This window comes from Alosa sapidissima, chromosome 11, assembly GCF_018492685.1.
Source record: "Alosa sapidissima isolate fAloSap1 chromosome 11, fAloSap1.pri, whole genome shotgun sequence".
Classification (NCBI taxonomy): domain Eukaryota; kingdom Metazoa; phylum Chordata; class Actinopteri; order Clupeiformes; family Clupeidae; genus Alosa; species Alosa sapidissima.
The window spans coordinates 6,689,811-6,713,095 of NC_055967.1; the positions used below are offsets into that span (position 1 = coordinate 6,689,811).

Here is a 23,285-nt window from a genome sequence, read left to right on the forward strand (position 1 = left end):
GCAGAGTGACACAGAAGTGACAGAGAGCACAGTCTCTAGCGTTAGGCACAGAAATAATCCCAACATTCCGCTGCCTCTAATTTTAGCCGAGGATGGTGACCATACTGGGAGAAAGAATGGGAAGTGCGCAGTCATGTGAGAATCTTGCTACGATCACCTGGACGTGAGCCATTAAAAAGCGCCCAGCTCAAGTCACCTTGCCTTCACTTGTTTGGTTTAGCTACTTAGAGGACGGGGCAAAGTCACCAGCTTTTGACAAATCAGTTAGGCCTATGCTTGTGGTCAGGAAGGACATTACTTGTTCACAGGCAGTGAAAATGTATAGCAAACTTGGCCAACTTCAAGGTTATAATCCAGTTTAACATGGTCTTCTCTGAAATTACTGTTTCACTGATCTGTGAAAAATATATGCTTTATACATTTGCAACAGCACATTGTAAAAAATGGCTACTGTATTTTCAGAAGAATTTAGTCCAGATATTGACCATAGGCTACAGAGGCAATGATATAAATGCTTAATCTAGACACAATATCTAATGTGCTTAATCTAGACACACTACCATGTAGGATGCTAGTGTGCGAGTGCCATTGACACATTTTGATCATTTGTTTAAATACCCTTTGACCCCATGAAGTGTGTAAATGTACTCATACCATGGAGAGTTCAAATGGCCCAAATGCCCCCCCTCCCCACCCCACCCCACACACACCCTCAAACACACATATCAATAGGCGGCAGAGGGCTGCCTGTTATATCACATTTATATGTGTAACCAGTACTACATGGGTGCTAACCCACGATAGCTTGGTTAACACCAGATTGCTTCTCAAACCTAAACTGATATTGAGACTGAGTGGGTCTGGAAAGACTTGATTGACTTTTGACATCCAGAGACGTAACCAGCAGTGAAAGTAAACTTCTATTTGTGCATTAAATTCTTACCAAATAATTTCAGAAGTGCAGCAAACACATCTTTCTTGTAACCAAGCTTTAAAATGCAGTTGTTTACACAGTTCCAAAGAAAATATACGTCTGTATCTGTTTAACCCTGTCGCCATCAGCGCAGTGATTAGGCCTGGTTGTGTTGAACACTTCTCTATCTGTCAGCATATAAAGCCCACCCCCTGCCGAACAAGTGATTGTGATCGGATCCTGGGTTTTTGGTCATTTGGTTCACCCAGGCTAAACCCACAAGTTTCTTGGGTTTTGGTGACCATTAACTTTTTACTGACAAAATCCTAACACTCAAAGTTTTAGCCTTGTCCAGCTTTCACAATGGCCTGCAACATTATTTTGATCAAAACATTACAGCTCACCATTTGTGCGGTAGGCCAAGTCAACATGACCCTATATCATTGATTGCTACTTTAAACACTAGCTATTTGCTCATGTGAGACCAGTTAGAGTGCATATGGGTCAGAGCCAAAACGAACAAGTTGACATTGACATATTGCTGTCACTTGCAAGATTACCCTGGTGATGGGTTTGACGGATGTTTAGGTTAAATTAGCTGTTTGTGAGATTAGGTTTGGTAGGTTTGGTAGTTAGTTAATTTCCCCCAGTACAATAATTAATTTGCAATATATGTGTTGATTACAATCTCAAATAACAATGCCCAGTATAGCATTCCATTGCTATGTCTATGTTTCTATAGGCCAACAAAAATATTTGGGGTAGCCTAATTGTTTTCCTCCCCCTTCTATAAACAGAAAAAAGACATTTACCAATCTGAAGATTGGTCCAATGTGCACTCCACACTACATACTTTTTGGTGCCACTCCAAGGAGCACAAAATGCTTTGCTTCCCTCTGCTGGTAAAATATATAGCTGCTCAGGGAATTGTTTTTTTAAACTTCCGCTTTTCTTGGATTGAACGGAAATTGCATAGTTTATAACTTCAGAATATTCTGTTAAAAGTACTTACACATGTAATATATTTTTTTAATTAAATGTCATATTTTACATTTATTGTATCTGAGCCCATCAATTTCGTTTTGAAAATGCGTCACACCCATAGCCTTCTCGTTTCCGCTGAGCAAGTTTGGCAAGGTTGTTACATCACGGTCATGATAAGAGCGCGTTATCTTGACCGTCAGCGTGCGTAGACTGCGTTCAGTGTTTATTTATTATTTCACTGAACAAGGAGTGGGTGTGTACAAAATTAATGGGCGAACCGAATCGGTACGAACGCCAACAACGACAGTGACATGTGAGAATCGCTACACAACCTTAACTTTCCTGGTTAACCTCAGCCTCAAAAGACGCTAGTCTACAGGTCAAGTTACTTTTACACAAGCTGAAGTTCCGCATGCTACATTATGCAGAACTTTACCAGAGCAGTAAGGACCTTTGCTGTTAACCATTCAACTGGAATAGCAGTGGTTACACTCACAGGTAGGCCTAAATTAATCTCAAACAAAGCATGCTCGATTCATTTTAAAACAAAGAAAAAAAAACAAAACATATAGCCTAGCTCAGATTATCTGCTGTCCCATAATATCTGGGTCCTCTAAGCACCTTAGCTGTTACATTAACAACACTATGCTAGGCTAGTCTAAATGGACATGTTGACAAATCCTGTTTAGTATCTTTAAAACCTTATTACTGCCAAAACATGATCATCTGCAGTCTGCACCCAAAACATGATAGTCTGCATGATTATTGCATGCATGGTAATATTTCTTATATCATACCATTAGCACCCAGCTTCTACAGTAAATCCCAAAGAAACGTGTTGATACTAACCAGTCTCTCATAGGGCTGGGACTGTTTACTTTGCGCAGATGGATGGCAGGAGGGGTGTGCCGCAGCCCAGCCAGGCTGGATGGGAAGACTGTCCTCATCACAGGGGCCAACACAGGGATTGGAAAAGAGACTGCAGTTGACCTCGCAAGCAGAGGTGAAGGATCACTGTTGGCTCTCACATTTCCTTTGTATGCTCATTGTGTATGTTACAAGTTATAGCATACATTATGATAGTTGTGATACTCTTGAATCCCTAATTGCGTGCTGTCATCATATAGGGGCCCGTGTCATCTTGGCATGTAGGGACTTGGCCAAAGCCACGTTTGCTGCAGAAGATATCAAGGAGAGAAGTGGTAATGGCGATGTAGTGGTGAAAAAGTTAGATCTTGCATCATTGCAGTCAGTTCGAGATTTGGCCAAGGATGTGCTTAAGACCGAAGACAGACTGGATATCCTCATCAACAATGCAGGTACACTTTTACCACCAGGGCAGTGGTGGGCTCTTCATATTCTTTATGTAAGTAGAGAACCCTATTTACAAAATATTTGCCTTGCAAAATAACATTTTATTTTGTACTCTATTAAACACACATGATTGATCCATTATTCCAATGAATGTACCACACACATTTAAAGAAATAGTAATGTAAACCCATTTCTTTTGATTTGCTCACAGTTGATTTATGGCTCTGGCCATGTATGTTTAATGGTTTAAGGAGGTTCCGAGTTGAATTTAGCTTGTGCTCACAGGTGTCATGAGCTGTCCAAAATGGCAGACACAGGACGGCTTTGAGATGCAGTTTGGGGTCAACCACCTGGGCCACTTCCTTTTAACCAACTGCCTGTTAGACCTGCTGAAGAAATCCACACCGAGTCGCATCGTTAACGTCTCCAGTCTGGCGCATGAAAGAGGTTTGTGATCTGTGCTCAAACAATTTATTTGTTCATCATTGCCTGGTGGCTGACTGAAAAATGGTTCTAGCTGTTCTACTTTGCCTTTTATATTTGGATGTTTTTGTGGAAGTGTTCTTTTTAGGTGCTATATTGCATTGTTTTTTTGTTTTTTTAAACTTAACTTTTAAATCTCTTACCAACAGCTGAAATGTACTTTGATGACATTAATTTGGACAAAGACTACACTCCCCAGAAGGCATACAAGCAAAGTAAACTGGCCAATGTGTTGTTCTCTAGAGAGCTATCCAAGAGACTACAAGGTAAGCCACATCAGTTAATTATACAGAGTTTTTAGGTTAAAGTGTGTATTTTGTGTGTGTGTGTGTGTGTGTGTGTGTGTGTGTGTGTGTGTGTGTGTGTGTGTGTGTGTAGCAGGGTTAATGTTGTTTCCCTAAATTTCCCCACGGGAATGTAGGGATAAGGGGGTGTTGTGTAGGTGTGACGTGGATGCCACCGCCCCAGGGGTCCCTTGTCTGATACCATGCAACAGGAGCATTTGGATGTGATAGCCTCTGTATGAGCAATAAGCTAATTCAGTAAGACCCAGTTTGAACATCACGTATTATTTCAACCTTTCTTTTAAAAACACAACGCAGAGTATATTTAGGGAGAGCAAAACACTCCCGTTACATGTGTATATGTTTGTGTCTGAACCTCATATTGAGCAGGATTATTATTGCAACAATAGATCAATGATCATCTGTACGGTAAAACTAACATGTCTAACGACAGTATATGTACTGGGTCATTCCACGTCAATTCAAACAGGGCCCACGCACTTAGGTCTCAAAAAATTTGGAAAAAATGACCAGGTGTACCTATGTTACCCAGGAGACGCACTGTAAAATTACTTTTATGTAAGATCAATACTTTCCAAGATACAGCCAGTTTTACGGGGGGGGAGGGGGGTGTCGATTTTGTTTGGCCTCTTTTCTTTGTCAAAGTTCACAAGCCCATAGCACAAGAACTAAACCATGTAGGAGGCTCAAATGTTGCATGCTGGTACATACATAGGAATAGTATGTAGCAAATTTGTCACGTTTGGTCTGGATGATCCTGCATGGTCATAGCTGTCCTTCAAAGATTTTATTTATATTTTTTTTCTTTATTCTCCATGATTTAAAAACACCAATTTGACTTGTCTTATGCAAATCTTTCTTTTTTATTTTCCACCCTGAACATGGGAAACCACTAAGATCAATATGTTTTGTAGAGTAACGACAGGTGGCACTGAAATCACTGAATCACTGAAATTGCAAAGCATATCCTCACCCCTGCTTAGGTACTCTCAGGTGATCACGTCAGAGCACAATTTCCCTTTGGTTATTTACTCTTTACATCAAAGCTATACAAAACATATTGATCTCAATGGTGCATTTTGTGTTGTTTTAAAAATAAAAAAGAAAGATTTGCACAAGACATGTCAAATTGGTGTTTTTAGAAAGAAGGGATCATGGAGAACAAAGAAAAAAATATTTAAAAATCTTGTATGTTGGGTATGTGTATGTGTGTTAGGGTGCTCTGAAAATGAGATCCAAAATGATTTTTCAGACTTGTGAGGTCTGCTGTTCTGACCCTGAAATAATTTTTTTTCTGTTCATTGCTTTTTGTGAGTGTTTTCTACTTATCTCAATAAGAAAAATAAATTAAGAGCCTATGTTGAGTACAAATATGTCTTCTGAAGCCCTAAACAGAGACCTAAGTGAGTGGGCCCTGGTTGAATTGACTGGAATAACCTTACTTCAGGGATACAAACAGCTTGCCAAAAGGGTCTATTCCACCCATGCGGGAGGCCCTAACCTACTGTGATAAATTGATAATGTACTCCCCATTCATGTGGCATAATGGTCACTGTTGTCCTCCTGGATTATCGAAGGCCCAGTTCTACATGCATAGCATGTGGTTTGGCAGCACAAAATGACCTACGATTTGGTCACAGAAAAAAAAATCAGTCTCATTAACTTTTAATATACTGTATAGCTTTTAGACAAATATATATGCTGTTGCATTAAATGCTGAAGACCACTCTTTCACATCAGCACAAAGGGTGGCATTTTTGTCTCTTTTATGTTGTGTCATTTTGGTGTACAGTGTACCTCCATGTAGCTGTTCTTCTCTCAGGCACAAGGGCTCTCAAGGGCTCAACTCTCAAGCACAAAGGCTCTCAAGGGCTCTAGGTGACTTGGTCATCTTATGCCAGACATGGTTGATATTTCCCTGTTGTTGTTTTTGTTTGTCCCCACCCACAGGCACTGGAGTGACTGTGTACAGTCTGCATCCGGGGATCATCCACACTGAGCTGGGCCGGCACTTCTGGCCCAAGCTGGCCCTGTGGAAGAGGATCCTGTACCAGCCCTTTTTGCTACTCATCAAGACTCCCAAAGAGGGAGCGCAGACTACCATCTACTGTGCTGTGGAGGAAAGTCTGGCCAACGAGAGTGGGCTCTACTACAGGTGACACATACAGTAGAACTTAGTCCTTGGTATGATCTTCAGGTGTTAATTTGTTGGGAATTTGGGAACGTCATTACAGACGTTCTACCTTGTGCATGTTACAATATTAATTTGAGATGGACTGATATTTTGTCACCGTGAGGCTAGATTGCAAGAGTATAGAAAAGGACTTTCTAATACATATGTACATTATGTCAATATTATAACACTATAAATCTATTAATCTATCTCACTAACAATATAAATATGTATGTATGTATATATATATATATATATATATATATATTGGTGATGGGGACGAGACCGCCTATGCCGAGTCCGAGTCAAGACCGAGTCTTTAAAGGGTCGAGACCAAGTCGAGACCGAGTCTGTTGGTTTTCAAATACAGTCGAGTCCGAGTCAAGACCGAGTCTTTGAGGAAGCAAGTCTGAGTCGAGACCGAGTCCTTTAGGACCAAGACCGTAAAAAAATTTCAGTTTTCATATTCATAATTTAATATCACCCCAGTTAATAATCAACCGTTAGGCCTACAGACTAAGCTAGATTGGGAATTGTTTAGAGGAGCAGTCTTAACGTCTTAATATGGACTATGCTGACCTACAGACACTCACCGGCAGCAGAGCCATAGAGATAAATAAACGGCTCTGACGGCTGTATCTTTGCATTGCACCATGGGATGTCATTTTCAAATAATGCCGGTCAACATTGCATTTTATTATTGTTGTTGTTATGTGTTGTCTGTTTTTTTATAAGAACATAAAAAAATGCGTTGGTCTCGAGGACTCGGGTCTGAAATTACAAGTCCTTCTCCTCCCACTGTGGTCTGAGACCGAGTCAAGACCGAGTCTTTGAAGGAACGAGTCCGAGACGAGACCGAGAAAGCAGAAATTGGTCTCTAGTACTACATCACTAATATATATATATATATATATATACATATACATTTTTTATTCATATTTTATACAATGCCCCAAATTTTTCTGTTTTGGGCTATATATATATATATATATATATATATATATATAGCCCAAAATATATATATATATATATTTGGGCTATATATATATATATATATATATATATATATATATATATATATATATATATATATATATATTTGGGCAACTCATATTTAGTTGCAAAAAGGACACAGACAACATATCAACTGTTGAAAATGACAGATTTGACTATTTTGTGGAAAATATATGCTAATTTTGAATTTGATACCAGCAACATGTTTCAAAAAAAGTTGGGACGGGGTAATAAAATGCTGGAAAAGTTGTGTAATGATAAAGAAAACAAAACGAAGAATGTTTCACAACTAATTAGGGTAAGTGGCAACACGATTGGGTATGAAAAAGCATCCCAGAGAGGCAGGGACTGTTAGAAGTAAAGATGTAGGGGTATTCATCACTATGTGTAAACCTGCATGCACAAATAATGAAATTATGTCATTTTAATGCTTCTTAACATGAAATTGTGAAGTATTTGGGGAGTTAATCATCTACAGGACATAATATTATTAAAACATTCATAGAATCCAGAGAAATCTTTGCAAACAAGGGAAAGAGCTGAAAAACACATTGGATGGCCGTGGTCTTTTGGACCTCAGATGGCACTGCATCAATACCAGACCTGTTAACAGACCTGTCATTGTATAGGCTCAGGAAAATCTCTGATAACCTTTGTCTATGTGCGCAGTTTAATATCAATTCAAAAACTGCAGCCAACATTGTAACAGCTAAAATTGTATTGAGACATTATACAGAAAATACCACCCTTTTATCTGGGCCTGAGCTTGTTTAAAATGGACTGAGGTAACATGGAAAAAGGTCCTGTGGTTAGACTAATCAAAGTTTGCCATTCTTTTTGGAAATCAAGGACTCATCTGGGCCAAAGAAGAGAGGGCCTATCCAAGTATTCAACCTATCCAACTTGTTTTAGTGTTCACTCCGAAACCCAACATCTATGACGGTCTGGAGGAGCATTAGTGCCAACAGCATTGGCATCTTGCACATTTGGCACAGCACAATCAATTCTGAATGATGTATACAGGTTTTGAGCAACATATACTGCCATCCAGGCAATGTCTTTTCCAGAGACGACCTTGAATATTTCTGGAAAACAATGCCAAAATGAATTCTGCATATATTTAAATAGTATTTCTCCATAGAGGAAGAGTCCAGGTGCTAAGATGGCCTGTCTGCAGTCCTGATTTGTCAAATTAGGTGCATGATTAAATGAAAAGCATGACTAAGAATACCCCATACTGTTGAGCAACTGAAATCCTATATTGTGGAGTAATGGGACAACATTTCATTATCAAAACTGTAGCAAATGGTCTCCTGAGTTCCTAAACATTTACAGAATTGTGTTAAATGAAGAGGTGAAGCAGCACGGTGGTAAACATGCTCCCGTCCCAACTTTTTTTGAAACATGATACTGGCATCAAATTCAAAATTAACATATACTTTCCATGAAATAGTCCAAATTTTCATTTTCAACATTTGATATGTTGTCTATGTCCTTTATACTGCTAAATATGGGTTTACGAGACTTGTATATTATGACATTCTGTTTTTATTTGCATTTTACACAACGTCCCAATTTTTTCTGTTTTGGCGTTGTGTGTGTGTGTATATATATATATATATATATATATATATATATATATATATATATATATATATATATTGAATATATACAGTAGATATAGATAGATACTGATTACAGTTTGATCACATCTTTGTCTCTCAACCCTCCCAATCACCCATCCCCCTCCAGTGACTGTGAGCGAAAACCTGTAGCACCCCAAGGACAGGATGACGAGGCTGCCAGGCAACTCTGGGACATGAGTGCCTCCATGGTTGGACTTTCCTAATGCGTGGAGCACGGCGACCCTTGGGGGTTGGTTTTTAACCTTTTTCACCCAGTCTGGTCTTTACAATCAGTCTCTAGGTTGACTCACCCTTGGTCAAAAGTATGGTGGACAAAAGTATCCAGTAATCATCTTAATTTGTGACATAGCCAAGAATAGAGTAGTAATGTTACAGACATTTATTCAAAATATACAGGCTACTACATACAAAAATACTATGTATCATATGGTGTAAACATGAGTCAAACAACCAGTTGAATGTCTCACAGTTGAGTCGTGTGGAAGCCGTGTGATAATTTCACATTTTCTCTGGGATATCAGTGTGTGATTTACTATCCTTCTAAGATCATGTCAGGTAGTTTCTAAGCATATTAAGTATTCAAATCACAAATCACATTACTTCTTTTTTTTTGGAAAGAACAAGCACATCATTTCTTGTTAATTTTATAACTTTCTTATGCACTAGGATATATAGAACACAATGTTGTTAGCTATTTCCATATTTAGATTTAGAATGACCGTCAGTTAATAAATGCCAAAAACCCAAAGACTATTTCATCCTCTTTGAAAAATGAACCAATCAGGTATTTTGAATATTTGTTAATGTGAGACATTAAAGTCCTATCATTTTTTTTTTTTAAATTAAGGCATGCCTTTCATATTGATGCTGTCTGTATTTAAGATCAAATGGCTTCGCTGAACTTTGTCAGCAGAATATCTGCATCCTGCTCAGTATGACAGATTCTTAGGCTGTGCGTTTAAAGACCAATATCAGAATACATTTGTGTTTTGGACTCTTACAGTATGTACCATGTAAGACAAAAGATATTTATTCAAACTGTTTGAACAAGTTAGCCAGCTAACCTTAAAACCATGTGCTTGATATGTTGATGTAGAGTCAACAGCTAAAGCCGACAATTCTGTTGGCAAATTTAACACAAATATGCAGTATGTGTTTAGGGACTTCTCTTCATGATACACAAGCTGTATGCTTTTAATTGCAAACTACAGTGAACCATTTTAAACCTGTTAAAAACAATAACAAAGACCTGAAGGCACTAATTTACTAATTTGCTACAAACATTCAACCTTTTACTCAACACAAGAGCTCCATCAAGGACGAGAAAAGGTGACATATCAGATTCAAAACCCTGTATGACCAGGCAAAACCTTATTGGTGGTTTCTTATTCAGGCTTCATGATTGCAATAGCATAGTGACTATAACTAGCGAGTAGTTCAACACTATCAGATTTATTTTTTGTCAGAGGTCATTTCATTTTGTTAGGATTTGTACTTTCCTATGTCAATATGCACATTAAAAAAGACAATGGTGACATATCCTGGCAAGATCTTATAACACTGGACAGCTAATTATTTTCACATACTTAATGACAACTTCATTTGCTTCTTGGTCTCACCAGAAAATCATCTTGTATATATCTAATGTATTAATAAATGGTGTTACATATTTGAGAATTCTTTTTATTATTTTCTTTTTTTATAATCTCTTTTTTTCTTTGGTTCAGCCTAACACTACTAGTCATTAGATTAAATACTAAAATCTTCTTCTGTCATATCTCCAGACAGTGAAGCTCAGTAGGTCTGTATGTGACATTATTCTATGTACAGTCAAAGCGTTTTGCCGTTTGTGCTATGGCTATCTACTTTGAATTAGTATTCAGTAGGTTGGATAGGGTGACTTCAGTGTAGTAGGCACATAAAACATGGTTACTTTAGACTATAGTCAGTAGATAACACATATCTGTATCAATCACATTAAAGCACATTAAATTCCAATTTAGACTGATAGCTACAAGTGGCGAGAGTATACTGTAATCTCTCGGACACATAACCCCAGTTTGACAATCGATGGATGTGCATGAATAGGATGCAACTAAGCAAAGAACATTTTATTTAGGTCTGTGAGTGAACATACCCAGCAGCTTTCCTTTGAGTTCCTCGGTGCAGGTGCCTGAAGCTCTGCTCAGCTCTACCCTACATAGCTGTGGACTGTGGAGCAGTTCTGAGCCTGATCTGGGTTAGATGTGCTTAAGTGTCTGACAGATTAGGGCCAGGTCCTGTCCAGAGCCAGCCAGCCGCTACGTGAAACAGCACTTATTCTCTCACTTTTCTTTTTTTTCCTTCTTTTTTTGGTTCAGTACAGACAGGCCTCAGGGAGCTGAGGAAACATGATCTCAAAACTCAACCTTGTTTTCGCAGGATGTGCTGGTTTCCATGTAACTCTTAACATCTGTCAAGACTGTCAAAGGCTTGGAGAGAGAGAAATAGAGAGAGAGAGAGGAGAGAGAGAGAGAGAGAGAGAGAGAGAGATAGATAGATAGATAGATGGAGACAAAAGGGGTAAGTTGGTCCTACTGGGTCAGCTCCTCAAAGTCGTAGAGTTGTTTCATCTGCTCCACTTGCATAGAGTGCCTCCTCACCAGCTTCTTCTTGCTCTTGAGGTTGCCTCTCTTTGGTGAGCTCGGCGCCACCGGGGCTATCGACCGAATCCCCGTGGCGAGGGGCGATGAGGGCTTGCTGCAGGCACCGATGTCGGGGATAGGGGGGTTGGGGTTGACGTTGAGGGGCGGTAGGTATCCCGGGCGGGTGTGGGAAATGTAGTCCAGCAGCAGGGTGCCCGAGCCGCGCCGCTCCAGCAGGCCTGGCGCTCGGCGACGTGCCGTGCAAGGGGACGACGTGCTGGCGTTGCTGTCCAGGGACTCGCGCGAGCTGGTCAGCATGGCCAGCGGCGAAGTGTTGAGCTTCCGCCGCTCCAGCGGCACCTTGGCCGAGTCGAGCATTCCCGAGTCGGCGTAGAGCTGGGAGTCCGAGTCGTAGTGGTCGTTGCCCAGCCGCCTCCGGTACACAGTGTCCCTGAGGCTGGCCGAAGCGCTTGGGCCAGTGCCCTCAGACCTCTCCTGCTCGATGGGGATGGTGCTGCGGCGAGCCAGGGGCTGGTGCTGGGCCAGGGATCTGTCATAGGACACCTTGGAGGAGGTGGACAGTGGAGAAGCCGGGGAGGTGGGGGAGATTTTGGACGGCTGCTCGCCAACAGCAGGGAATGTGATCTCCTTGCCGTCCACGCTGTTGTTCCGCGACAGGGGGGCTCGCCTGGAGACGGCCAGCCCGTTGATGCCCGAGACGACCTCCTCGTCGGAGCTGGCTCTCTTGCTCTCCTCCTGGGCGGCAGCCAGCACGGAGGGGGCGATCAGGCCCCATGGCTCGGACTGGAGGCGCTTCAGCTGCGGGAGGCGCGCACGTTTGGGGTTCGCCGGCTTGCGGGGCGGGGAGGGTGGGCCGTTGGGGGGCTTGGCACTGGATTTCCACTGGGACTGGAAAGGAAAAACCATATTGAGCTCTTCGTCTTTGCTTGGCGAAGACAAAGGGTTCAGCTCAATGTCGGAGGGGGAGGCACATAGCGTCGGCGATGACCTCTCATCCAGTTCTGGGGAAGGGGGCACATTTAAGTATTGCTTTGTGGTTTTGGTCCCAGATGGAGACTTGTCTGTCGTGATGATGATTACCTCCTTCCCCTTGGCTTTGCATGCATCCAACAGCACTTTGAGAGTCTCTTTGTCATCCGCGTTGATGGCATAGACCAGCGCTGAGGCTCCGCCACGATCCTCCAGGCTTGGATCGGCCCCGTTGGTCAGCAAGAGCGACACCACCTCGTGGCCCGCCCGGTGGCTGCACGCATGCATCAGCGCCGACTTTCCCGTCTTGTCCTGAATGTTGGGGTCGGCTTTGTTGTCGAGCAAATACTTGACCAGCTTGGCTTTGCTGACACTCTGCGCGTCGGAGTGCTTGGACATGCAGGCCACCATAAGCGGAGTCTCGCCACGGTCGTTGCTCTCGTTGATGTAGGCGCCTCCCTCCAGCAGGAGACGGGTGAGCCGCAGGCGCCTCAGCCATACTGCCTTCAGCAGCGAGTTGCCATCCGTCCGCAGCTCCAACATGTCGTCCATCACCCAGATTGCCCGCCGAGATCACGCTCAGTCCTGCAATGCAACAACAACCTGCTGCTACTGATACACAGCACTCTCGACCACTGACTCATTGTCTCACTGAATCACAGGCTTTGACCTAGCACAGAGGAGAGGACCATTTTAGCATAGACAGATATCCCAGATATAATGATTTCCTTTTCTCTCCCAGGCTGATTTTATTATGTGATATTAATAGCATGACAGATGTTTTCTCAAAGAATCAAGTACTGACTTTGTACGTCCACCAGGTGGCGATGTATATGCAGCGCACGCATTTCACCAGCTGCATCCATGATCAGGATATCAGGTTAGACAGGTATGAACCGAACTTTAATTTCAGTGTTCATTAAAAGTTAAAAGAACTGTGAAAACGAAGAACTAGAAACACAGTCTAATCAACATAAAAATGTACGTCGTGTCGTTTCTACTCATTGACTGTTAATAAGCATGTGAGACGTCTCCAGACACGTTCTCTAGTGAGAGCCCTCACGTGCAAATGTCAAGCTGTGATATCTGCACTGTGCAGATGTATTGATTCACATTTGAGACCAGACGTAGTAATCCTAAAATATTGATGTAATATGACATGTTGCGGATCTAATTGTTCTGCAGAATGTTACCTGTTGTTCTGCAGGATGTTACTTTGAGTGATGTTTTTCTAATAATGAAAAGATGCGGTAGAGCAGAAAGACCATTTATGTTAAGTTAAAATGTGTATGAGCTCTAGCAATGTCCCTCTCCAAGGTGCTTATCCCTTATCTGATGCGCGTTTGGAGAGACCCAAACCTGCGCTCTCTGGTGCGTTACTTGAATAGGCTACACTTATAATAGTGTTCAACAACCAACAGTATACATTATTCTATCTCGAAAAATATGTCTCTGATGTATTTCTAGTGTCCTTCAAAACAAGTGTGCGTTATATTGATTTATTAAAGTTGGAAAGTTAGGCTACTGCGATCTTCTCGAATATCGCAAAGACATCCACACAATTATGGATTAGGTTTTTCATGAAAGAATGAACACAACTATTGTCGGCAATGTTCTTCGATCACAGAAGATTCAGACAACGTAAATCTTAACCTGTTAAACATATACAACGCGAATCTTAACATGTTAAATTGCTGAATTGCGTGACTCAAAAACGTCTTACCTGTTTTGAAAACGGATATATCATTTTCTGAATGTCCATGTTTAATTTTAAACGCTGTTTAAAATAGTTCACAAAATGTTAAAGAAATATTTCCGGATGGTGCGCCGTAGATCTAAAGAACATTCCCTTTATAGTTCAAAACAGGTCTATCGCTGTGCTATTTTAGAGCACCATGGCGCACTAGCACCTTCGCTTTTGTTATGGAGACGTAGCAGATGAGCCCAATAGCTGCATTCCTCGCTGCGCACACAAGAACCACAACCCCAAGACGTTTGGGTTATAAATAACTTCTCTCTTTTTTTTTGCTTGGTGAATGAAACGTGCATTTCGTTGACGTCAGAACCTACCAAAATAAACGGTGTCTGGTGAGAATCTATGTAGCCGAATATCTATTTTTGATAGAAAAACAAACAAAAACAGTTTCACCATAAGAAATTTGAAGTTTTAACAGTCTGTTCATTCGTTGGAAGATACATTATTTTATGGCAGAGAGACATGGCTTAGAATAAATACTTTGTCAATTAGCATCACATTTGGTATACTGTTTTGCAGACATTGTGGTTGTTATAGAATTGGCTTTAATTATGAATGATGGTTGTTATTATAACTAGGGATATGCACTTAACAAGCACAAATGAAGTACATGAAATCAGATACTTTAACAGCCCTAATCTTTTGAGCTGTTTATTATTTTCAAGAAAGATGACAGTTAAAAAATACCTCACTGTCTCATGCCTTCTGTCGGGTAACTTAACTTTGACTAGTATGACCAATTATGACTGGATAATCTATTATGAGCTGATATACAGTGCAGTTTGATATTTTCCCAACATGGACAAGTTAAGACATACTTACGGTCCTCTAGATCTGACCTTCAATGATGCCAAATGAGTCAAATAACGTAGCTATGACTGAGTTTTTCAGTATTTGTGTGTTAATTCAGATAACTACACTAAAAACCAATCTCTGTTCCTCATTTCAACATTCCCATCATGCACTTTACAATAGCATCCATAAGACACTTATTGCCATAGAGAGCAATACAAGCCAAGGGTCCATACAACTCTCCTTGTGCATGAGTGTGTAAATTCTAAAATCTCTGACATTTATAGTGCATACCGTCCAAGGAATTTGATTTGTGAGCATATGACGTGTGTACCGCATAATTAAGTGGCCAAAAATTGTTGAGCTGCTATTACCACCATACAGCCTAATAGGGACAGGTCTATTTTTAGGTTGCTATGAGACAGCAGAGTAGCATATTCTGATTGGAGCTATTGAGTTCCTAGCTCTGGAAGGAGCAGGTAGCTTGAAAAATAGCACCCGGTTTTATGAAATGGCATTTCATAATCAAAGCATGTTTACACATCTTTGTAATACTCATGTTACATTGTTACATGTGCATTACAGTCCGTTCATATTCTGTTAGAGCAAAGCTAAATTATAACATTGTTTTAAATACCTAAAAAATCTCATTAACACCTAGCCTATAAAGTTTCATTCACACAGAATGTTCAGTAGCACAGTTTCCCAGTAAAGGTCTTCAAGTCATATGTGCGATTTTGAGAAATATGTTCTGTTTTAACCACACACAAAAAAAACATATTTGAAAAGCGTTTATCGCCACAAATAAAACAGTGTGGCCCATAATCGCCATGAAATGACCTATTTCGCTGGTGCTGTTTGAATTCAGTGGGTTCTGCTACACTTGGCTTGCTTTACTGGAAATGATTGTGTTTCCCACTAGAAGGAACATAGCTATTTATCTATTTATTGGGTAATCTAGGCACAGGGGGAAGGTAGTTATGAGACCACAGGGAATCACCATGGGTTGTGTTTGTGTTCGCTTCGCTCTCTAATAAAGGATCCCTCCCTCTGTGAATATCACCAGACTCTTAAGACATGTCTCTCCCGGGTTCGGCCCTGATTTGGCAGATCACGTTAGATCTGGGCCAGGTCTGTTTCTGAGTCCCCTGCAGGAGACTTCCTCAGACACTTCCTCAGAGGTACTAGTTAGGGGTACAGAAAGGGATGTAGCAGAATCAAGTCCTCTTGAAGGCTGCAGAAAATGATTAGGAAAAATGATGATAATGATGCTCAAGAATAAAATAAAGTAAGTTGCATCGCAGGCCTTTTGTCTTGTGTTGTCAAGCAACCAGGCTCCGGGTGGGTGGTGGTGTTTAGGAGGTAGCATGGAATTCTTTTGCTGCCATTTTGTGTTTATTTATGGATTTATTTTCTTATTTGCTATGTTCCTTCTCTATTGGATGCCTTTTTGCAATGATCTGTTCCTTACACTATCAGATGACCTAAGGGATGCCACTCTGTCGTGTGGGTAACAGCTGCTTTCTTTTCTTTCTTGTTTTTATTTAAAATAATTTTTTTTTACTGGAGATGATTGCACCAAATGGTCCCATTTTACTCAGAGTAGTGAAGATATTGTAGGTGCTATAGTGTGGGAATTGGGGTGGGAGGGGGCTAGTGTCCCATTCTGCTGTATTCTAGTCTGGGTGTGTGAGTGGAGGGACTGCACCACCGCTTGGGGGTGGGGCCGGTGTGCTTACGTCGAGGGAATACGAAAGAGAGGAGCAGAGAGCATCGCCTTGCGCTCAAGCCCGCTTGATTAGACGTCTTCATTAATGTACCGAAGGACGTCAGCACTCTCTCCGCCTGATCTTTGGCCCACAGCTGCTGTCATCGGCAACATATTAGAAGGAAAATAAATAATTAAAGAGCAGTGAAACAGCTCACTCACCTCTTGGGAGCAGAAATCTTACATCGCACCTGATGCACTGCCGCTGTCTAAATATAACCTTTCCTCACTCTCTCTCTCTCTTTCTTTCTCTCTCTCTCTCTCTCACACACACACACACACACACACACACACATTCTTTTTCTATCTTCTGACACTTTGCAATTGTACCTGGAAATCTAAAAAAGCACAGCATCTATATCTGGAATATAACTCCTAAAGTAAAGTGGCAGAGCTGTGACACTAAAAGAGATCTGATTTATTTTCCACCTTATTTCCTGCATACTTTCTACCCTTGAGGCCACTATCATTAAATCCCCAGGATGTGAAATGTAGTTTTGAAAATGCTCTTTCTTTTCAAATGGCTTGCACAAAAAAGCTGTGGTATTTTGTGTTCTCTTTCAGTAATGACAAACTCATTTTAGCTGTGAAAAGATGCTCTGTATTGCATTTTATATGTACAGCTTCAGCAGTCTCTGCATGTGCACTATATATGAAAAGTCTTAAGATAGAGAGGAAGGAAGAATCATTTAAAAATAGTATCCCTATTCTTCACTGCTAGTCTCCTGAATGTAGGGTTTGACAGAATAATGTGTCCTCTACTCTAAACGAGAAGATTTTTTAAAAAGTACTGCAGTAGAAGAATATACTGCCACCTGTTAATGCACACAGAAAATGGAAGGCCATGTAACTGGGTTGTTTTTGATGGACCACATTGCTCTGCCCTACACCTGCCGGACTCAAACCCACAACTTGCTGCACCTTGGATTGGGAGACAGGCATGCTAACATGGGATCTAAAACCCACTAGCATGTCTCTTAAGGCATTTGGAGGTAGGTTTACTAAACGTACATACCTTGCATCTATCGAACAAGGCCACCATTATACTCAGCCCCTAAACCTCACTCCCATCCAAGTCACTGCACTAATGTAACTGGGTTGTGTTTGATCACCCTCCCAGACTCAAACCCGCAATTTACAGCACCTTGGATTGAGCAGCAGGCATGCTAGCAAGGGAGCTAAAACCGGGAGCGTGCCAATGTTCCCAGACCCTAACCCTAACCTAGAAATGTGGGAACATTGGGCTGACCCCTAAAACCCATGGGTGCTAGCACCTCTTTCTAGCAATATTGTGTTTTTTTTGTTCCCATACATGGAGTTAGCTTCTTTTTTTTTAATTACGAAAATAGACACTCTAACACACCTTATGTGCGATTTTGGGAACTCTATGATGAATAAAACTGAAATAGATGAGGATTGAAAACGCACAACCTGGACATTTTATCAACTCGACTTTTGATGGTTGCCGCTTTGGGTCGAATCAGTGACGCATGCGCGTCAGGTCAAAACCAGGCCATTTATTTTCGTGGGACAACACTTTACAGGCAACACTTCATATTTCATTAAAGACACTATATCTCCATTTCTAGTAAAAAAAACGGATTTGGATGAAAACTAGCCACAGTTTAGCTTGGGATTTCTCAGGAACAGAGGCATGTAGAAATAAACGCTGTGGCTCTACAAAAATCGTCAACAATGATCTAGATTGCTGGCACACCAAAGCTTCCGAAAACAGTGCGGCATTCAAAGTGTTAATGGGTCGGCAGGGAACTTTACTTATTGTACTCACTGCACAGCTATACCAGCTGGCTACTATTACTCTTACATGGTCTTGTAATTATAATGACAACCTCTGTGTTTTAATGCCACATTAGGGTACATTTTACATTAATTGTGGAAGATATTTGGACAATCTGAACACTACTTTCAGTCCCTATTTACAGTGGATAGTGCATAACCTGGGTAGCCTACAGTCCACACACCAGGCTTCACATCAGGGTTTGGTTCACTTCTTCTAAAACCTTCACTCCAATTTTCAACTAGGTCCTGCAGTCTTTTGTCTGTCTGGCTGATTGTTTACCCTGTGTGTTTTGTAATCCCCAACTTCTAGCTTCCCTTTTATTGTTTACTCAACAGCTTTTCCCGGCTTGTACTCAAAAATGGCTGTTGGAGGAATGATCTTATAATCGAATGGGGAATTGCTTCAAAACCTACTCCTAAATGTTGAAAAATATATAATTTTCATTATAAAATATGGTATTGGTTAAAGTAATCAAAATATAGAATCTAAGAAATAATCTAACCCTTCTTCTTTATGATGTAACATACACTGCAGTGACAATTGCCAATGCCTCTCACACATGTGCCCCTATAGACAGCCAAGTTTTGAGCACACCTGGGCCAGATCAGGCTCCGATCCGGTCCAGATCTGTTGCAGTAAGCTCTTGTCTGGAAGGGATCATGAAGCCTCAGTCAAGACAGACAAAGCAAACGAAATGTCGCTAATCCACTGAAAACCATAACCAGAGGGAATACTTGTGGCTTCCTCCATAACAGATTGCAAGGCAAAAAAAGAGAGGGAGCAGGGAGGAGTATGGATTAAGCTTTGCTGACATTAGCCACATTGTGTTGTTTTCCTGAAATTTCATCTATGTCGGTTATAGACGGCTCTACCCAGCCTCTTTTCTCAACCCTTAATCATTGTAATCATGTTCGTAAACTCTATGGGTCTATGTGTGCGGTCCACCTTCATCCCCCTCCCCCTTGGTGTCACAGGCTGACAGTGGCTTGCGTGTTTTGGGAGCCGTTTGTCTCTTTAAAAAGCAAGCCTGACATTCTCCTGGCATTTGGTGTCTTGGTGATTGTATCAGCTGAAAGTGTGGGCTGTGACAGCAATGAACTGGCGCGAACCTTCCTGCTGCTTGGTGCTGCTGCCGCAACCAGAGATGCCTCCCCCTCCTCTCTCTCTCTGTCTCTCTCTCCCTCTCTTTATTTCTCTGCCTTCTCTTTTTCTACACTGTGACTCTGTCTGTGGTCAATATTACTAATCCATAAACCCATTAGACATCCAGATATAAATAAATAAGTAAGGGGCTTCCCCCACGTCCGTGGATGTGGTTCGATAGCAGTGTAGCCTTTTTGCGGTGATTTAAATCTGTCTACCACCCCCCTTGTGTTTCTGTGAGGTGTCCAGTATTCATACACCTCAAAGGGCCTGGGGTTGCTTCAGATCTCATTTTCGCACATTGATGACACTTGCCCTGTCCTTAGATGCTCTAATTGTGCGCAGGAGAGCTTTCATAATGCAGGCAATCTTGTGACTTGTGTATGCGTGTATATGCGTGACGGCGGTATCCGAGGAGATTGGAGAATATCTAATAAGGAGTTTGTTGCTCATTTTGCAGAGAGGGTACTTTGATGTCTTTGGTGTTGAGCTTCCACATTCACATCAGTTTCTCCCCAGCACTGATGAAGCGAGACTGAAGGCGTAGACATTAGTCGCTTGTTAGCGGAAATTATTTAGCTGAAACATAACAGAACATTTAGGGATATAACATAGGGTTGCCTTCCTATTATGGTAGATACTGCATTGTTACTGTATGCTTGCATTTTCCTTGGTAGGAGGCTGCTGTCCTTTTACATAACAGGATGCAGTGGCCTGTCAAGGGTCAGATGCAGCCCTTCATAGCCACTTACTGATGCTTCACAGACTCTTGCTGTAGCCAAGCATTAATTTGTAGCGCATATAATCATTTCACTTCATGTAATCAGATCATCCATCTGCCTAATGACTGGTTGAAATTAATTGGGTGATATTTGTTATTATACGCAGACCCTCGACCACACTCTCTCCATGTCTGCACCGAGCGTCCTACCGAAAGGGAGTCAAATGGTGGAATCATCATCATCAACCGTTTTTTTATTCAGGGAGAAATTCAAGAGCATCAAGCTCTTTTACAGCAATGCCCTGAGTTACAAAACAACAACAATAATCAAAACAACAAAACAAGAACAATAAAAGATACAAAAGCCAAATAAAAATAATACTAATGATATAAAAGGTCTAAAATATCAGTCAAAGCATGAACATTGTGCAACAGCCATATCATCAATCATACCCTTGAATTGGTCTAGTGACACAAACCTATCTAATCACAGTGCATGAAAATGCACTGTACTGTTCTTCCTAGGCAACAACTTCTTATTATTATTCCGCTTACCACTTTTTCCGTACGCAATTTCTCTTGAACAGTTTAACTTAGAAACTTCATTCAAACTTTGTAACGTAGGTATTCAAACGGACCAAGCTGCTATGTATTTTCAACTTTGAAACTTTTATACTTTTTAAACTATAAAAGAAAAACTTTTTAAAAATCCCCATAGACTTAACATTGCCGATTATGACATCATAATACGGCCATTAAGCAATTAGAATCCTATGGCAGGTGTTCAGGCCACCTGCAGCCTCAGGCTTTAAGCATACAATCTAGGTCAATTAAGACTACACATCCTATTCAACTGTTTCCTCTGCCCAAAACTGTTTCAAAATAAAAGTTCTCACTACAATAATCCACTGTTAAACAATGTAACCCATTAAACTACTGAACTTTTTACATTCAACTTTTAAACGGTCTACTTTTAAACTATCTATCTATTAAACTAGCTGTCTATCAACAACTTTTAAACTATCTACATTCAACTTTTAAACTTTTAAACTATATACATTCAACTTTTAAACAGTCTACTTTTAAACTATTATTAAACTATCTATTAAACTAGCTGTCTATCAACAACGTTTAACTTGTCATCAACTATGACTCCTACCCACTGTAGCTAGTTAGCATGGTTAGCATAGTTAGCATGTTAACATCGCTAACATTTTTAGCAAAACTGTTAAAATGATGATTAGCTAGGTTAGCTAAGTCACATGGTTAGCATAGTTAGCATGTTAGCATGCTAGTTAGCATAACTACTAAAAATGATTAGCTAGGTTAGCTAAGTCACATGGTTAGCATAGTTAACATGTTGACATTGTTAGCATGCTAGTTAGCATAGTTAGCATAACTACTAAAAATGATAAGCTAGGTTAGCTAAATCACATGGTTAACATAGTTAGCATGTTTAGCAAAACTGCTAGAAAATGTTACTTAAGTTAGCTAAGTAATATGGTTAGCATAGTTAACATTGCTAGCATAGTTAGCATATTTTGCAAAACTACTAGAAAACGTTAGCTAAGTTAGCTAAGTAGCATGGTTAGCATGTTAGCATTGCTAGCACTGCTATAAAACATTAGCTAAGTAGCATGGTTAGCATAGTTAAGAATCTTAGCATAACTGCTAGCAAACATTAGAGCCATTCCAACTTTCAGTTATCGTCAAATATCTACCTATACACAGCCATTAAACTATTTGAATATCAACATTCATTAAACTGCTATAAAACGTTAGCTAAGTTAGCTAAGTAGCATGGTTAACATGTTAGCATTGCTAGCACTGCTATAAAACATTAGCTAAGTAGCATGGTTAGCATAGTTAAAAATCTTAGCAAAACTGCTAGCAAACATTAGAGCCATTCCAACTTTCAGTTATCGTCAAATATCTACCTATACACAGCCATTAAACTATTTGAATATGAACATTCATTAAACTTCCAGTCTGTCAACAACTTTTAAACTATTTACCTTTAACTTTTAAACGGTCTACTTTTAAACTATCATTAAACTATCTATTAAACTAGCTGTCTATCAACAACTTTTAAACTATCTACTGTCTATCAACAACTTTTAAACTATCTACATTCAGTCTACAGTCTACTTTTAAACTATCAACTTTTATTAAGCTATGCAACCACCATGTCTATCCTATCATCACCGTAGTAACCATCTCTGTATTATCTGTTTTAACTATACATGATATTTTACATCACAACTTTAGCATTTTCATGCACTGGTAATTCCTTGGAATTGCATTTCTAGTTTCAATAACTCTTGCAATTCGTGACTGGAATACTACTCGGTAATACCACTGATGGTGACATTTACTGACACAGGCAATTATTTATTGTGAAAAGCTCAATTCAAAACGGACAAAAAATAGAGGACCTTTAGTAGTATTGATTGTGAGACTCTCTGATGTGAGCTGGGCATAATATTCAAAAATCACGTCTTGCATTTCCTCTTTACTTTCACTTAATTTCACTTCACTTTACTGAGAATCCTCACTCAAAATGGCAGATATGTTTGTTATTTGTAAAAACTTGAAATTATTTCTGGTTTGATATTCCTTTGCTTTTCATATTGCACTGCTGCTGAGCAAGCTTGCCATCATAGAATTAGCCTTGCGAGCAGTTGTGTGATAACATGCATACAGTATATGTGCATGGAAGTGTTCTTCATTCTGTGTGTGTCTGTGTGTGTGTGTGTGTGCGTGTGTATATGTATGTGAGTGCATGCGATATTTGTTTGGGAGGGAAACCATTTGCGCGTCTGCATGTGTGTGTGAGAAAGAGGAGAGAGAGTGTGAGT

The 23,285-nt window shown here is 40.4% G+C and overlaps 2 protein-coding genes across 4 annotated transcripts; one reads left to right on the forward strand and one right to left on the reverse strand.

The window, feature by feature from the left end:
- The first annotated feature begins 2,037 nt into the window (after positions 1-2,037).
- Positions 2,038-10,501, forward strand: LOC121724367 (retinol dehydrogenase 13-like). 3 transcript variants are annotated; one of them, XM_042110884.1, is made up of 7 exons: positions 2,038-2,395; positions 2,750-2,900; positions 3,025-3,216; positions 3,497-3,658; positions 3,844-3,960; positions 5,950-6,154; positions 8,939-10,501. In XM_042110884.1, exons 2-7 carry the CDS (start codon positions 2,789-2,791, stop codon positions 9,033-9,035), a joined length of 885 nt encoding a protein of 294 aa, XP_041966818.1. In that variant the 5' UTR covers positions 2,038-2,395; positions 2,750-2,788; the 3' UTR covers positions 9,036-10,501. The 3 variants fall into 3 exon arrangements, with proteins under 3 accessions (XP_041966818.1, XP_041966817.1, XP_041966820.1); XM_042110883.1 differs by having other exon boundaries at positions 2,760-2,900; XM_042110886.1 differs by having other exon boundaries at positions 2,785-2,900.
- A 377-nt stretch (positions 10,502-10,878) lies between these two features.
- On the reverse strand, positions 10,879-14,686 carry ankrd34c (ankyrin repeat domain 34C). The gene is made up of 2 exons (XM_042110881.1): positions 14,170-14,686; positions 10,879-13,031 (listed from the first exon to the last, which is right to left on the reverse strand). The coding sequence occupies exon 2, from the start codon at positions 12,996-12,998 to the stop codon at positions 11,406-11,408; it is 1,593 nt and encodes a 530-aa protein (XP_041966815.1). The 5' UTR covers positions 12,999-13,031; positions 14,170-14,686; the 3' UTR covers positions 10,879-11,405.
- Between the last annotated feature and the right edge of the window lie 8,599 nt (positions 14,687-23,285).

Excerpts from the sequence above, each read along its gene's own strand:
- LOC121724367 (XM_042110883.1), top strand. The coding sequence starts at position 2,320 with ATGCAGAACTTTACCAGAGCAGTAAGGACCTTTGCTGTTAACCATTCA. Across the intron at positions 3,659-3,843 it reads CAGTCTGGCGCATGAAAGAG|CTGAAATGTACTTTGATGAC; the intron begins GTTTGTGATCTG and ends TCTTACCAACAG. Across the intron at positions 6,155-8,938 it reads GAGAGTGGGCTCTACTACAG|TGACTGTGAGCGAAAACCTG; the intron begins GTGACACATACA and ends ATCCCCCTCCAG.
- ankrd34c (XM_042110881.1), bottom strand. The coding sequence starts at position 12,998 with ATGGACGACATGTTGGAGCTGCGGACGGATGGCAACTCGCTGCTGAAG.